The sequence below is a fragment of the Schistocerca americana genome, chromosome 11 (assembly GCF_021461395.2).
Source record: "Schistocerca americana isolate TAMUIC-IGC-003095 chromosome 11, iqSchAmer2.1, whole genome shotgun sequence".
Classification (NCBI taxonomy): Eukaryota; Metazoa; Arthropoda; class Insecta; order Orthoptera; family Acrididae; genus Schistocerca; species Schistocerca americana.
This window is the reverse complement of record NC_060129.1, coordinates 166,264,762-166,282,197: the sequence shown is the minus strand read 5'-3', so window position 1 is coordinate 166,282,197 and position 17,436 is coordinate 166,264,762. Positions and strand designations below refer to the sequence as shown.

At 43.2% G+C, this 17,436-nt stretch overlaps 2 protein-coding genes across 6 annotated transcripts in view; one reads left to right on the top strand and one right to left on the bottom strand.

The window, feature by feature from the left end:
* The window catches only part of LOC124553653 (serine/threonine-protein kinase OSR1), a 549,990-nt gene that overhangs the window by 334,973 nt on the left and 197,581 nt on the right, over nucleotides 1-17,436 (bottom strand). The gene's annotated exons all lie outside the window — the stretch shown is intronic.
* LOC124553655 overlaps nucleotides 8,724-17,436 on the top strand; it is a 276,328-nt gene continuing 267,615 nt past the window's right edge. Inside the window, exon 1 of the mRNA XM_047127537.1 lies at nucleotides 8,724-8,776. Within this exon, the coding sequence (XP_046983493.1) occupies nucleotides 8,747-8,776 (30 nt within the window). The 5' untranslated portion in view covers nucleotides 8,724-8,746. The remainder of the gene's footprint in view (nucleotides 8,777-17,436) is intronic.

Below are 17,436 nucleotides of genomic sequence, written 5' to 3'. Positions count from 1 at the left end.
CAATTTCTGACCGTTTGAAAGCTACGGGAAAGATCCAAAAGTGTGGAAAATGAATTGAATGAAAGATGGAAAACCGAAAAACCATTTGTCAAATTTTGCTTCGAAGACACGAAAGAAAATCAATTTTGCATCGAATTGTTACTGGCGATGAAAAATGGATTTATTTTAAGAATCCTAAATGGGAAAAATCAGTGGTTAATCCGACACAACCATCAACATCGACTGCGAAACGAGATTAATTTGGCATAAAGGCAATGCTCTCTGTTTGGTGGGATCAGAAAGGTGTGGTGTATCATGAGCTTCTAAAACCCGGTGAATCTGTGAATACTAATCGCTACAGACAACAAATGATCAATTTGAACTACGCATTGATCGAAAAAAGACCATAATGGGCCAGAAGACATGGCAAAGTAATTTTTTTACACGACAATGCACCTGCTCACAAAGCAAAACTGGTTCAGGATACAATCAAAACACTTGGCTGCGAGCTGCTACCCCGCCCGCCGTATTCACCAGACTTGGCCTCTTCCGACTACGATTTGTTTTCATCAATGGGACACGCTTTGACTGAGGAACATTTCGATTCCTACGAAGAAGTCGAAAATTGGGTGTCTGATTGGTTTTCTTCAAACGACGAACATTTCTATTGGCGTGCTGTCCACAAATTGCCAGAATGGTGGTCAAAATCTATAGAAAGCAATGGTCAGTACTTTGAATACTTTTTTTTGCTTTTCAATTCAAAATTTGTCTTTCATTTTCACAAAAAAACGCTCATTTCATACCGGTACACCTGGTAAGATGTTAAGTCCCATAGTGATTGGAGCCATTTTTTTTTATCGGTTATGAGAATCGTGATAACTTCTGTGCATAGGCATTAACACAGTATACTCCAGATGCATCATGTATCTTGTTTAGTGATGAAGCCATATTTACCAATCGTAGTCACGTAAAACACCGAAGCATGCATTATTGGTCTATTGACGATTCCCATTGGCTTAGTCAGATGGAACTTTAGCCTCTATGGAGTGTAAACGTGTGGTGTGGGATAGTGAACCATCAGCTCATAAGCCCGTTTTTTATAGATGGAAAACTGGACGCGCACAAGCATCCCAGCCTTCTAACACACCATCTTCCACGGATGGTTAGAAGATGTACCTCTGTAGATTAGGAGGAACCTGTGGTACTGAAATGATGGCTCTCCATGGCATAGTGCACGAAATACTACAACATGCACCTTCAATGAGACAAGTGCTTGGTCGATGTTGTTGTCAGCAGTGAAAATTAACATATCGTTGTAACAAAGTCTGTACTTTTTGGTAAGAGTAAATGTGTGGTCATTTGCCGCCGTTACCAGGGAATTTGAAGGATGTTCCTAATATTTATTTTGTGCATTTTGAATAATTACGACTTCTAACTTCCCTTGTTATGCGGAAACTAAATTTGTTTTAGGGTTGCCTAAAAGGAGAAATCCAGCGGGTCAGAATGAAAGACGCAGAGCTAGAGAGACACAATTTCTGCAAAGAGAAAGTATTATCCATGTGGATATTCTTAATGATAATGCGCATCTTTTATTTAACGATCATAATATTAATACGTGAAAATCGAAAATTGAAGTACCGATTTTTAAAATTAATTATGCGATGAGGCCAATGAAAAGGAACTTCGCTTTGACGTGCATAACAGAAGAGAATCATATGTATACATAGCCGTTAGGAGAGGTAAAAGGAAGCAGACAAACACATGAGAAAAGTTTTCCTTCGTCTCTGGCATTGCTACCAACTTCTGCCACGCGTAACGATCGGGTACTACAGCAGAAACGACACACGAAGGTAATAACGTTTCGTGAAGTTGCGTTCTAGAGACGTTCACGTTCCATTGTTGCAGATAGTTCATTTGAAGTAACACATGCATACCGGACAGCTAAAAAGCCGGAAATGCCAATTTGTTGACGTTGGTAACGGTGGAAAACGAAAGGTAGTAACGAAGACATTGGCAACAACAAACGTTGTTCATTAGCGTCAGTTTTTCACTTACTTTGGCCTAAGAGTAAACGGAACTAACTTTGTGTTCGTTTGTCTCCGTCACCACAAAATTGAGTGTGTTCCTAATTTTCCGGGCGGCCGCTGTGGCCGAGAGGTTCTAGGCGCTTCAGTCCGCAACCGCCCTGCTGCTGTGGTCGCAGGTTCGAATCCTGCCGCGGGCATGGATGTGTGTGATGTCCTTAGGCTAATTAAGTTTAAGTAGTTCTAAGTCTAGGGGACTGGGGACTGATGAGCTCAGATGGTAAGTCCCGTAGTGCTTAGAGCCACTTGAACCTATTTTTCCGTATCTTCATTTTGAGTAGCTACAACGTCCTTTAAGGAAACTACGAAGATAAGTCAATAATTAGAGAGAGAAATTGGTATGGGGAAAAACTATTAGTAGGACAAGTTTTGTGCTTTTATGGCTTTAAGTTGGCATCACTGGGATGAGCCCAAATCAGCTGATGTATCAACATTCTTTTGTTTATAACCTCAAAAATACATTTCAAGATGGAGACTTCGCTTGAAACGTCCACATTAGTTGAACAACGTTCTGTTGGAACTTCCTGGAAGATTAAAACTATGTCGGAGCGAGACTCGAACTCGGGACCTTTGCCTTTCGCGGGCAAGTGCTCTACCACTGTGTGGCTGTGGCTAAGCCATGTCTCTGCAATATCCTTTCTTTCAGGAGTGCTAGTTCTGCGAGGTTAGCAGGAGAGCTTCTGTAAAGTTTGGAAGGTAGGAGACGAGATACTGGAAGAAGTGAAGCTGTGAGGACCGGGCGTGGGTCGTGCTTCGGTAGCTCAGACGGTAGAGCACTTGTCCGCGAAAGGCAAAGGTCCCGAGTTCGAGTCTCGCTCCGGCACACAATTTTAATCTGCCAGGAAGTTTCATATCAGCGCACACTCCGCTACAGAGTGAAAATATCATTCTGGAAACATCCACAAGACTGTGGCTAAGCCATGTCTCCGCAATATCCTTTCTTTCAGGTGTGCTAGTTCTGCAGGGTTCGCAGGAGAGCTTCTGGAAAGTTTGGAAGGTAGGAGGCGAGGTACTGGCAGAAGTAAAACTGTGAGGACGGGGCGTGAGTTGTGCTTGGGTAGCTCAGTTACTATCAGAAAACACAAACCTGATATCGAAAAGGTATATTTACAAAAAAAAATGGCTCTGAGCACTATGGGACTCAACTGCTGAGGTCATTAGTCCCCTAGAACTTAGAACTAGTTAAACCTAACTAACCTAAGGACATCACAAACATCCATGCCCGAGGCAGGATTCGAACCTGCGACCGTAGCGGTCCTGCGGTTCCAGACTGTAGCGCCTTTAACCGCATGGCCACTTCGGGTATATTTACATTTTCAAGAAATATTTTTATTTTGTTTTATGCCGAAGACCGTCATTTATTTTAGAACACCAGAGATTTTTATTTTCTTTGTAAAAAAATAAGTTTGTTCTTTTTTTTTGTCCCCCTCACTCTCTGAATTATCTACGAATGTTTATTCCAATTTATGTTGAAACAATGTTGTCGTTATTTGTCAATTAATTTACTGTGTAATAAAATGTGGTTAGCGAAAAAATAAATAAAAAAGTAAAAAGAAAATAAAATAAGGTGGTAGAGAACTTGCCCGCGAAAGGCAAAGGTCCCGAGTTCGAGTCTCGGTCCGACACACAGATTTAATCTGCCAGAAAGTTTCATATCAGCGCACACTCCGGTGCAGAATGAAAATCTCATTCTGGAAACATCCCCCAGGCTGTGGCTAAGCCATGTCTCCGCAGTATCCTTTCTTTCAGGAGTGCTAGTTCTGCAAGGTTCGCAGGAGAGCTTTTGTAAACTTTGGAAGGTAGGAGACGAGACACTGCCAGAAGTAAAGCTGTGAGTACCGGCCGTGAGTCGTGCTTCGGTAGCTCAGATGGTAGAGCACTTGCCCGCGAAAGGCAAAGGTCCCGAGTTCGAGTCTCGGTTCGACACACAGATTTAATCTGCCAGGAAGTTTCATATCAGCGCACACTCCGCTGCAGAGTGAAAATCTCTTTCTGGAAACGTTCTGTTATTCGTTTTTTACTTGCTGAAGGCGAGAAACCAGTGAATACTGTATATACTGTAGTATGTCTGAAGTTTATGGTGAAGGTTGTGTGAATCGTGCAAATTTTTACAATTGGGTAGAGCAGTTCAAAATGGTCGCGGCTCAGTGACTTGATGAACACCGTTCTGGCCGACCAGTTGCAGTTTCAACTCCCTCACTTGAAAATCGATTTGATGACATTATTCGTGCAGACCTCAGTGTTGTTGTGGAAATGATAGTTGCTAAGGTTCAAGTTAGTAATGGTACAGTTCATAACATTATCTGTAACAAGCTGAAGTACCGCGAAACATGTGCAAGATGAGTCCCAAAGGAGTTGACGCGGCTACACAAGGAAACAAGGTTGAGAGTGTGCACAGAGATAAAGGAACGTTATGAAAGAGAAGGTGAGCACTTCCTCAACAAAAATTTAATTTGTGATGAAACTTGGGTTCACTGTTACGAGCCAAAATCAGAAAGACAAAGCGTGGATCGGAAGCACACCAGCTCGAAACCCAAGCATCAGGAGGAAAAGTCATGTTGACGGTGTTTTGGGTTGCTGAAGATCCAGTTTGTTATGATTATCTCGGAGAGCAGCATACAATGAACTACTCGCGTTTGCTTTTAAACAAGGTCAAGCCAGCTATGGGAGAGAGACGCCGTAAAGCTGAAATACTAAATACCTTTTTCCAAAGCTGTTTCACAGAGGAAGACCGCACTGCAGTTCCTTCTCTAAATCCTCGCACGAACGAAAAAATGGCTGACATCGAAATAAGTGGCCAAGGAATAGAAAAGCAACTGAAACCACTCAACAGAGGAAAGTCCACTGCACCTGACGGGATACCAATTCGATTCTACACAGAGTACGCGAAAGAACTTGCCCCCCTTCTAACAGCCGTGTACCGCAAGTCTCTAGAGAAACGGAAGGTTCCAAATGATTGGAAAAGAGGAAAGGTAGTCCCAGATTTTAAGAAGGGTCGTCGAGCAGATGCGCAAAACTATACATCGATCTGTTGTAGAATTATAGAACACGTTTTTTTGCTCGCGTATCATGTCATTTCTCGAAACCCAGAATCTACTCCGTAGGAATCAACACGGATTCCGGAAACAGCGATCGTGTGAGACCCATCTTGCTGTATTTGTTCGTGAGACCCAGAAAATATTGGATACAGGCTCCCATGTAGATGCCATTTTCCTTGTCTTCCGGAAGGCGTTCTATACAGTTCCGTACTGTCGCCTGATAAACAAAGTAAGAGCCTACGGAATATCAGACCAGCTGTGTGGCTGGATTGAAGAGGTTTTAGCAAACAGAACACAGCATGTTGTTATCAATGGAGAGACGTCTACAGACGTTAAAGTAACCTCTGGTGTGCCACAGGAGAGTGTTATGGGACCATTGCTTTTCACAATATGTATAAATGACCTAGTAGATAGTGTCGGAAGATCCATGTGGCTTTTCGGGGATGATGCTGTAGTTTACAGAGAAGTTGCAGCATTAGAAACGAAATGCAGCGGATAGGCCCTTTGTGCAGGGAGTGGCAACTGACCCTTAACACAGACAAATGTAATGTATTGCGAATACGTAGAAAGAAGGATCCTTTATTGTACGATTATATGATAGCGGAACAAACACTGGTAGCAGTTTCTTCTGTAAAATATTTGGGAGTATGCGTACGGAGCGATTTGAAGTGGAATGATCGTATAAAATTAATTGTTGGTAAGGCAGGTAGCAGGTTGAGATTCATTGGGAGAGTCCTTAGAAAATGTAGTCCATAAACGAAGGAGATGGCTTACAAAACACTCGTTCGATCTATACTTGAGTATTGCTCATCAGAGTGGGATCCGTATCAGGTCGAGTTGACAGAGGAGTAGAGAAGATCCAAAGAACAGCGGCGCGTTTCGTCACAGGGTTATTTGGTAAGCGTGATAGCGTTACGGAGATGTTTAGCAAACTCGAGTGGCAGACTCTGCAAGAGAGGCGCTCTGCATCGCGGTGTAGCTTGCTCGCCAGGTTTCGAGAGGGTGCGTTTCTGGATTAGGTATCGAATATATTGCTTCCCCCTAGCTTATACCACCCGAGGAGATCACGAACGTAAAATGAGAGAGATTCGAGCGCGCTCGGAGGCTTTCCGGCAGTCGTTCTTCTCGCGAACCGTACGCGACAGGAACAGGAAAGGGAGGTAATGACAGTGGCACGTAAAGTGCCCTCCGCCACACACCGTTGGGTGGCTTGAGAAGTATAAATGTAGGTGTAGATGTAGATCTCAGAGGAGAGGTGTGATTCTCCAGCAAGACAACGCACGTCCTCATATTGCTCAAGTAACCTGTGAAACCATCGACAAAATGGGCTGGGAAGTGCTGCTAATTCCCCTTACAGCCCTGATTTAGCACCTAGTGATTTCCGTTTGTTTGGTGAACTGACGGAGGCATTATATGGGAAGAGGTTCCAGGACAACGAGGACGTGAAAAAGTTTGTGGGAAATTGGTTCAAACATCAAGATAAAGAGTTCTTTGCAGCCGGAATAAAAAAGCTTGTAGCTTGTAGCCCGTTGGATCAAGTGCATAAATGTTCAAGAGGATTATATTGAAAAGTAGAAAAAGTATTGTTTTGTAAAAATAAACGCTTTTTCCCCCAGACCAATTTGTCTCTTTAATTATTGAATGTTCCTCGCATATTTGTTTTAAGCTATGCTTCAAAGAATAACGTTAACAGGTTGGAGTGAAAGACGAAGAGCTAGAGAGATACAATTTTTGTGCAGAGAAAGTGATAGGAATAATGCAGATCTTATAGCTATCATTCTGTTGTCGTTGTGATACATTTAAATTTGCGCTGAACATAATTCTAAACAATTTTGAGAACTGTAATTGCAGTTTGATGAATTTACAGTGCAGTTTTTGTAATGCAAATCATTTCGCGTCTGAGGTGAATTTACGCCATACAACGGCGTTCACACTGTGTTGTCATAAAGGGAAAACTTAGCTTGACATTTCCACAAAATTTATTTTTCAACGCAGTATATCAAAAACTCCCTTCAAATGATCGAGCAATTAAAGAAAAATCAAAGAATTATTTTACGAATACACGTACCTATAATGCAGCATTTGTCACGGATCAGTTCCGCGGCAAAAATTTCAGACAATTCTACGATACGTGACATTTGCTATCACAGATCAGGTCCACTGACGTAACTGGTCGAATTTCGACGGCAAGCAATACTAGTACCTCTTCATGAGTAGATTATGAAAGCATTTTAAAATTTTTAATACAATCAATAATTACATGAAGTACTGGAAATAAAATTTTCGTTGCCTTTGGAAACCGTTGGACAGACAACCTGGAACGTGGGTGTTGAACGGTTTTAGCCATTTAGCGATCAAATTTCGAGCGCAGACGATATTAGTACCTCTTATTGAATAGATTATGGCAGCATTTTAAAATTTTAAATTCAATCAGTAATTACATGACGTGCCGAAAATAAAATTTTCGTTGTCTTTGGAAACCGTTAGACAGACAACCTGGAACGTGAGTGTTGAACGCTTTTAGCCATTTAGCGATCAAATTTCGAGCGCAGGCGATATTAGTACCCCTTAATGAATAGATTATGGCAGCATTTTAAAATTTTAAATTCAATCAGTAATTACATGACGTACCGAAAATAAAATTTTCGTTGTCTTTGGAAACCGTTATACAGACAATCTGGAACGTGGGTGTTGAACGGTTTTAGTCATTTAGCAATACAGATTTGTACATGTATTTGTGTGTGGGTGTTTTACCTGAGGCAGAACCCAGGACTAATGTGACACATTTCATTAAGGCTGACTCACGCAGTCTGATTAAGTTCTGCATGTCACACCGCCGCGATTTCGCAGCCGCAAGAGTGACACCTCGGCAATAGGACGAACTAATCGGAGGCGAAATCCCTGGCTAAGCGCAGCCCTGATTGGCGATAACTCGGATCGCAGCGTGTCGAACGGCACGGACGGGCAAATCCTACGCGAGAGAATTGTAATATCGCACGCCGGCACCACCGTGATTCATCCCGGCTGGCTCAATAATGGTGGAGCCTCGTCGCCACGACTGTCATCTGTCAAATGGGGCAAGCCGTGCCGCTCGACTGCTAACATTTAATTATCTCTGAGTGGCTCGCGCACCAGCGGTTAAAAAAAAAATGCGCCCAGACCGGAACACGATCGTCAAATGTCTGCGCGACCGTTGGGTGTTTTTTTTTTTCTCCCCCCTTCCTCCACTCCTCCCACACGCTTTCTATTGTTTTAATCTCCCTGACGGGGACAAAATGGCGGCGGCTCATTCCGGCTTCGTGGAAATATACTGCGAAACAGACTAATCTTTAATTACTTTTCTGTCTGTGATATTCTTGTAACTATGGTCGCCCGAGGGCGCGAATTTTTTTTGTTTTTTGTTTTTTTTTTTTTGTTTTTGAGAGGAGGAGGAGGCGGGAGGAGTAGGAAGAAAGGGTAGGGTTAGGAAGTAGGAGAAAGTATGGAGGCGTTTATCTGTTTGGAGATGGAATTTCGCAAAACAAAATTGTGGTATCAGCAAGGGGGAGATTAACAGGCGCGGGAGAGCGCTATATAAGGGAACGGCGACAGCGCCGGGGATGTTACTTGTGTTGAGCGACGTCGCAAGACAACACCGACTGTAGAATGGCTTCAGGGCCGACTTTCATGCACCAGGTAGGACCTCCCACTTTTTTCTCGGAGAATAAACTTTTGTCGACACAGCCGACGAAAGCGTCGGATCAGCTACTTTATAGTACACTGAAGTAAATTCCAAATGTATCCAGTTTGTTGGAAACGTTAGCTATGTGCCTGCAGTTCAAAAATAATTCCTGCTCAGGAAAAGTGCTCTATCTCAGCTAATAGGCTGAGAGGTTCCATGCCCTCTTTCGCATGTCGCCTCTCATTTTGATGAATTTTATTAATGTTCTGTGTCATTGCACTGTAGTAACAGACCGAATAAGGTTGTTGTAATGAGAGTATTTGTACTGAGAGCTCAAAAATACTTTTCACTTGATTCCTATGCATATTGGGTTAGTTGCCTGATCTGCGCGAGGCTAGCATTGGAGGACGCGGCACACTGCATTTCGGGCTGCACTTGACTGAATTCTGAGGGTTTCGTACAATGGGGTTAAGCGCCAGCCGGAACGACTGACATCGGTCGAGTTTCGCCTATTGTATGCAGGGGGAAACGACCTGCGAGACGTCTGAGTGTGTTTACCGTTCTGGCGCGATCAGAACGAACATACCTTACGCCGACTGACTGCATTGTCCTCTTGATTCTGGGAATACTTGTGGACTGTGCTCTGCTAGGTGCAACTGTCCGGCACCAGATGGCCGGTGGTCTAGGCCGGTTGTTTCTGTAGCTGGTCAAACGGCAAGTTCAGTGCCCTCAGCTGAATAGCAGAGGCATGACTGGTCAACTTAAACCGAGGCTAGTTCACGTCATAACGCCCTGCTCAGAATTGGAGGGAACGGTCGCTATTGGCGCGAATGATGTTCTGAGACACTGTGGGGGGAATATTGGAGTCAGAACAGAATGCTGATTTGCGGTTTTCGAGGAGAGTAGGGAATTGAGCAATGTTTGCTTCGCTCTTGCGTTGCGCGGGCAGTAGGTATTCGGGTTCTGATCTTCGTCGGAGTCGGACGGTCTTACGACTTGGTCGCAGAACTTAGAATTCTCGGACAGCCTTCGAGGCCAGGGGTTGACATATAGAGTTGCTGCATGGCAGAAATCGGCGCCTACATCATCAGAAAGTTACCTACCGAGGACGTGCTGCAGATTTCAGGTCTGGTGTGGTATTTTGCGGCTCCGACATTGTAGGAGCTATCAATTTGATACTCAAGTCCTCAACATCATGCGCGCTCGCTTTGCTACAAGTCCACCTTGCTTGTTTCTCCATGCGATCCCATTTGAGCTCTCACTAATTGCGATACTGCTATACAGGGTGAGTCACCTAACATTACCGCTGGATATATTTCGTAAACCACATCAAATACTGACGAATCGATTCCACAGACCGAACGTGAGGAGAGGGGCTAGTGTAATTGGTTAATACAAACCATTAAAAATATGCACGGAAGTATGTTTTTTAACACAAACCTACGTTTTTTTTAATGGAACCCCTTTAGTTTTGTTAGCACATCTGAACATATAAACAAATACGTAATCAGTGCCGTTTGTTGCATTGTAAAATGTTAATTACATCAGGAGATATTGTAACCTAAAGTTGACGCTTGAGTACCACTCCTCCGCGGTTCGATCGTGTGTATCGGAGAGCACCGAATTACGTAGGGATCCAAAGGGAACGGTGATGGACCTTAGGTACAGAAGAGACTGCAACAGCACATTACGTCCACATGCTAACACCTTTTTATTGGTCTTTTTCACTGACGCACATGTACATTACCATGTTCAATGTGGTGGCCATCATTTGCTGCACATAATTGCAATCTCTGGCGTAATGAATGTCGTACACGCCGCAGTACATCTGGTGTAATGTCGCCGCAGGCTGCCACAATACGTTGTTTCATATCCTCTGGGGTTGTAGGCGCATCACGGTACACACGGTACATGATGGCCACCAGATTGAACATCTATTGGCCTGACATGTCGGGACACACACTATTCCACTCCGTAATTGAAAACGGAAACCACGTGTGTGCGTGTACCTCACCCCTCATGGTAATGTACATGTGCGTCAGTGAAAAAGACCAATAAAAAGGTGTTAGCATGTGGACGTAATGTGCTGTTCCAGTCTCTTCTGTACCTAAGGTCCATCACTGTTCCCTTTGGATTCCTACGTAATTCGGTGCTCTCCGATACACACGATCGAATAGCGGAGGAGTGGTACTCAAGCGTCAACTTTAGGTTACAATATCTCCGGATGTAATTAACATTTTACAATGCAACAAACGGCACTGATTATGTATTTGTTTATATGTTCAGATGTGCTAACAAAACTAACGGGGTTCCATTTACAAAAACGTAGGTTTGTGTTAAAAAACATACTTCCGTGCATTTTTTTATGGTTTGTATTAACCAATAACATTAGCCCCTCTCCTCACGTTCGGTCTGTGGAATCGGTTCGTCAGTATTTGATGTGGTTTACGAAATATATCCGGCGGTAACGTTAGGTGACTCACCCTGTATAGTCGGGAGACTAATATTTGATTCATTAGGACCTCCAGTCATTATCGTCAATCTATTGCCTCACAGAGAGTAGGAGCCCCTTGTTCTCGAGCCAACTCTTATTCGCATAATAGTTCAGAATACCCTATCCTTTAACCTACTGTTTGTGTCTATAATCAGGTGCCTTTATGTTCTGATGTGTAATAAATCGTATTGTAATATTTAAGCCGCATATCATTTCGTTGATATACGCAGAATCCCATTTCCTGTTGTTTATTATGATAAAGTTCTCTTTTTCTCTCTCTGAGTAGATTACGATATTTATTAAATTATTTTGAGTGTGCACTCCTTATTTTACCAACTAGCAGGGTCCACCATCATTTCCCTTCGTTACCGTTCTGCACATAATTAATTAGGTGATAGGTAAGGAGGGGTTGAGTGCATTTCTCGTTCTCATGCAAAATTCGTCAGAATTAGAGAGGTACAAACTCATCTCCACCCCGGCACCTCGCAAGGCCTCTCCATCCTTTATGGATTGTACTACAATTTGCGATCTATCAACGCTTACATAGGCGAGTGGAAAAATATTTTTTTGTTTTATTTTGTTAGATATAGAATAACCTTATGATTTTTTGCCCAGTGAATCCATATCTGACCTAATTTTTTTTCCTGTCACGTATAGTTTTTAATAGTGTGACATTCGCCTCAGTTGTAATATTGATTTCTTCGATCCACGGCCGGTTTCAAGCTTTTTATACACCTGAAGGTGGGATTTTATAATCCAAAAATCGGTCGTGCGATTGAATAAATCTTATCGCAACTGAAGCTGATGTCATTCTATTAATCATGCTTCTCGTTTGCGTATGTCCTACAAAACAAATTTTACGTATAGCTTAGTTCCGTTGTGATTTCGTCAGGTGCAACATAAACGTCTTATTTCAGTTTTGCTTCTGACTGATGATGTAGCTTTTGAAGATACACATGAAACATTATGTTGATAATTTTTATGTTTTATTCGTCTATGCGCAATCGAGTGAAAGCAGTTTTATTGTACCATATGCGTTTAGGCTTTATTTTTTGAATGCGTTTAGGCTTTATTTTTTGAATGCGTTTAGGCTTTATTTTTTGAATGCGTTTAGGCTTTATTTTTTGAATGCGTTTAGGCTTTGTTTTTTGAATGCGTTTAGGCTTTATTTTTTGAATGCGTTTAGGCTTTATTTTTTGAAGAGCATCATCAATTACCTGAAATACAGGGTGATTCAAAAAGAATACCACAACTTTAAAAATGTGTATTTAATGAAAGAAACATAATATAACCTTCTGTTATACATCATTACAAAGAGTATTTAAAAAGGTTTTTTTTCACTCAAAAACAAGTTCAGAGATGTTCAATATGGCCCCTCCAGACACTCGAGCAATATCTGCCCGATACTCCAACTCGTTCCACACTCTCTGTAGCATATCAGGCGTAACAGTTTGGATAGCTGCTGTTATTTCTCGTTTCAAATCATCAATGGTGGCTGGGAGAGGTGGCCGAAACACCATATCCTTAACATACCCCCATAAGAAAAAATCGCAGGGGGTAAGATCAGGGCTTCTTGGAGGCCAGTGATGAAGTGCTCTGTCACGGGCTGCCTGGCGGCCGATCCATCGCCTCGGGATAAGGTTTCATAACTAACCTTTTTCGTAGGACTCTCCATACAGTTGATTGTGGAATTTGCAACTCTCTGCTAGCTCTGCGAGTCGATTTTCCTGGGCTGCGAACAAATGCTTGCTGGATGCGTGCTACATTTTCATCACTCGTTCTCGGCCGTCCAGAACTTTTCCCTTTGCACAAACACCCATTCTCTGTAAACTGTTTATACCAACGTTTAATACACCACCTATCAGGAGGTTTAACACCATACTTCATTCGAAATGCACGCTGAACAACTGTCGTCGATTCACTTCTGCCGTACTCAATAACACAAAAAGCTTTCTGTTGAGCGGTCGCCATCTTAGCATCAACTGATGCTGACGCCTAGTCAACAGCGCCTCAAGCGAACAAATGTACAACTAAATGAAACTTTATAGCTCCCTTAATTCGCCGACAGATAGTGCTTAGCTCTGCCTTTTGTCGTTGCAGAGTTTTGAATTCCTAAAGTTGTGGTATTCTTTTTGAATCACCCTGTATATAGGTATTTCTGTGTATACTACTTTGCTTTACATGCCAGACACTGTAGTTCAGCGCTAGAAACAGTTTCTGAATTTCTATAACGTAATATAGAAAGTGGAAAGTTCCAGAACCGTTTCCAACGTGAAAGTACAGTGTTTAGTGTGTAAAGTAAAATATAGCGCGACAATTATTGAACTATTTATAATAGAATCGTCATAACTTCTGAACATTTTGCGTTAGGACGTTCAAACTGTACCGCGAGGCATGATGGGAACTTTTGATGTGAATATGCTTTGGTTTAGCGACGAAGTCCACTTTCATTTGGATGTGTTGGTCAGTAAGCAAAACTGGCGCATTTGGGGGACTGAGAATCCGCATTTGGTGATCGAGAAGTCTCTTCACCCTCAACTGGTGGCTATGTGAAGGGCAACGTCCAGTCACTGAATAATCGGTACGATGTTCCTCGACGGCATTGTGACTACCGAACGGTACGTGAAGGTTTTGGAAAATGATTTCATTGTAATTCTGTCAGAGACAGCAAAGGACTTGGAAGAGCAGTTGAATGGAGTGGATAGCGTCTTGAAGGGAGGACATCAACAAAAGCAAAACGAGGATAATGGAATGTAGTCGAATTAAGTCGGGTGATGCTGAGGGAATTAGATTAGGAAATGAGACACTTAAAGTAGTAAAGGAGTTTTGCTATTTGGGGAGCAAAATAACTGATCATGGTCGAAGCAGAGAGGATATAAAATGTAGAGTGGCAATGGTAAGGAAAGCGTTTCTGAAGAAGAGAAATTTGTTAACATCGAGTATAGATTTAAGTGTCAGGAAGCCATTTCTGAAAGTATTTGTATGGAGTGTAGCCATGTATAGAAGTGAAACATGGACGATAAATAGTTTGGACAAGAAGAGAATAGAAGCTTTCGAAATGTGGTGCTACAGAAGAATGCTGAAGATTAGATGGGTAGATCACATAAGTAATGAGGAGGTATTGAATAGAATTGGGGAGAAGAGGAGTTTGTGGCACAATTTGACAAGAAGAAGGGATCGGTTGGTAGGACATTTTCTGAGGCATCAAGGGATCACCAATTTAGCATTGGAGGGCAGCGTGGAGGGTAAAAACCGTAGAGAGAGACCAAGAGATGAATACACTAAGCAGATTCAGAAGGATGTAGTCTGCAGTAGGTACTGGGAGTTGAAGAAGCTTGCACAGGATAGAGTAGCATGGACAGCTGCATCAAACCAGTCTCAGGACTGAAGACCACAACAACAACATCCAAAGTGACCCTGATTTCTACAAGATGTGGTTCATGCAAGACGGAGCTCGGCCCCATCGAAGCAGGAGAGTGTTCGATGTCCTGGAGGAGCACTTTGGGGACCACATTCTGGCTCTGGGGTAGTCACTGGCATGGGCCTCGATTAGCCGCCATACACTCCGGATCTGAACACGTGGGACTGCCTTTTATGGGGCTATGTTAAAGATAAGGTGTACAGCAATAAGCCCAAAACCATTGCTGAGCTGGAAACAGCCATTCAGGATGTCGTCGACAGCATCGATGTTCCAACACTTCAGCGGGCCATGCAGAATTTCGCTATTCATGTGTGCCACATCATCGCCAATGATGGTAGACACATCGAAAGTGTCATAACCTAAATCTGAGTTGGGTTGGGTTGGGTAGTTTGGGGAAAGAGACCAAACACCGAAGTCATCGGTCTCATCGCATTAGGGAAGGATGGGGAAGGAAGTCGGCCGTGCCCATTGAAAGGAACCATCCCAGTATTTGCCTGGAGCGATTTAGGGAAATCACGGAAAACCTAAATCAGGATGGCCGGACGCGGGATTGAACTGTCGTCCTTCCGAATACGAGTCCAGTGTGCAACCACTGCACGCCACCTCGCTCGGTCCCTAAATCTAAGTATCTGTAGTGACGTTTACATGTTGAATAAAGTGTGCGCACGCCGTAGTTTGTAACTAAGTTACTTTTTTTTCGTATAGTGTAGTAATTGTCACCCTCTAGTGTAGACACAAATACGACAGGGTTCCCCCCCCCCCCCCCCCCGCCCAAAAAAAAATGCTTTAGGGGCAGGTCCCCTACACAAAAATAATAAAAAAAGTATAGCGATCATGAGCCCTAAAATCCATACCTTAAGAGCAATGAGCATTTGTTCAGTAGAAGAAATGCGTTTCACACTAGCGAAAATCAACAAGTGCTCATAAATCTTAAAGTTGGCATTTTAGACCCATGTTTAGCTGGACGTTTTTTGTTGGTTTGGTCCGTACTAACGCCTCCCAAAATATGGAAAGCAAACCGCTTGCAGTAAAAGAATTTGGTTTCACAGTATCGAAGATGAAGAAGTTCTCATAGCTCTTGTGTACTGACAGAAGTACTTACCATACATGTGGTTACAGTGTTGCCGGATTGCCACTCTTTAACGTCCTTTTTCTGGCGGATGAACTCGCCAGAAGAAATTTTGCGAGAGACATTTTTTTTTATCCCTGGCGTGTGGGAAGTTGCGCAGCGATGCCCGAGTGCACGAATTTCGCTTCACCATATACGGGGTGGTCCATTGATAGTGACCGGGCCAAATATCTCACGAAATACGCGTCAAACGAAAAAACTACAAAGAACGAAACTCGTCCAGCTTGAAGGGGGAAACCAGATGGCGCTATGGCTGTCCCGCTAGATGGCGCTGCCATAGGTCAAACGGATATCAACTGCGTTTTTTTAAATAGGAGCCCCCATTTTTATTACATATCCGGATAGTACGTAAAGAAATATGAATGTTTTAGTTGGACCACTTTTTTCGCTTTGTGATAGATGGCGCTGTAATAGTCACAAACGTATAAGTACGTGGTATCACGTAACATTCCGCCAGTGCGGACGGTATAACCCGTGTAAAAATGGACCGTTTACCAATTGCGGAAAAGGTCGGTATCGTGTTGATGTACGGCTATTGTGATCAAAATGCCCAACGGGCGTGTGCTATGTATGCTGCTCGGTATCCTGGACGACATCATCCAAGTTTCCGGACCGTTCGCCGGATACTTACGTTATTTAAGGAAACAGGAAGTGTTCAGCCACGTGTGAAACGTCAACCACGACCTGCAACAAATCATGATGCCCAAGTTTAAGCTGCTGTCGCGGCTAATCCGCACATCAGTAGCAGACACATTGCGCGAGAATCGAGAATCTCAAAAACGTCGGTGTTGGGAATGCTACATCAACATCGATTGCACCCGTACCATATTTCTGTGCACCAGGAATTGCATGGCGACGACTTTGAATGACGTGTACAGTTCTGCCACTGGGCACAAGAGAAATTACGGGACGATGACAGATTTTTTTGCACGCGTTCTATTTTGCGACGAAGCGTCGTTCACCAACAGCGGTAACGTAAAACGGCATAATATGCACTACTGGGCAACGGAAAACCACGATGGCTGCGACAAGTGGAACAGCAGCGACCTTGGCGGGTTAATGTATCGTGCGGCATTATGGGAGGAAGGATAATTGGCCCACATTTTATCTAAATGGCGCAGTGTATGCCGATTTCCTACGTAATGTTCTACCGATGTTGCTACAAGATGTTTCGCAGCATAACAGAATGGCGATGTACTTCCAACATGATGCATGTCCGTCACATGGCTCGCGTGCGGTTGAAGCGGTATTGAATAGCATATTTCATGGCAGGTGGATTGGTCGTCGAAGCACCACACCGTGGCCCGCACGTTCACCGGATCTGACGTCCCCGGATTTCTTTCTGTGGCGAAAGTTGAAGGATATTTGCTATGGTGATCCACCGACAACGCCTGACAACACGCGTCAGCGCAGTGTCAATGCATGTGCGAACATTACGGAAGGCGAACTACTCGCTGTTGAGAGGAATGTCGTTACACGTATTGCCAAATGCATAGAGGTTGACGGACATCATTTTGAGCATTTATTGTATTAATGTGATATTTACAGGTAATCACGCTGTAACTGCATGCGTAAAATCACGCTGTAACTGCATGCGTTCTCAGAAATGATAAGTTCACAAAGGTACACG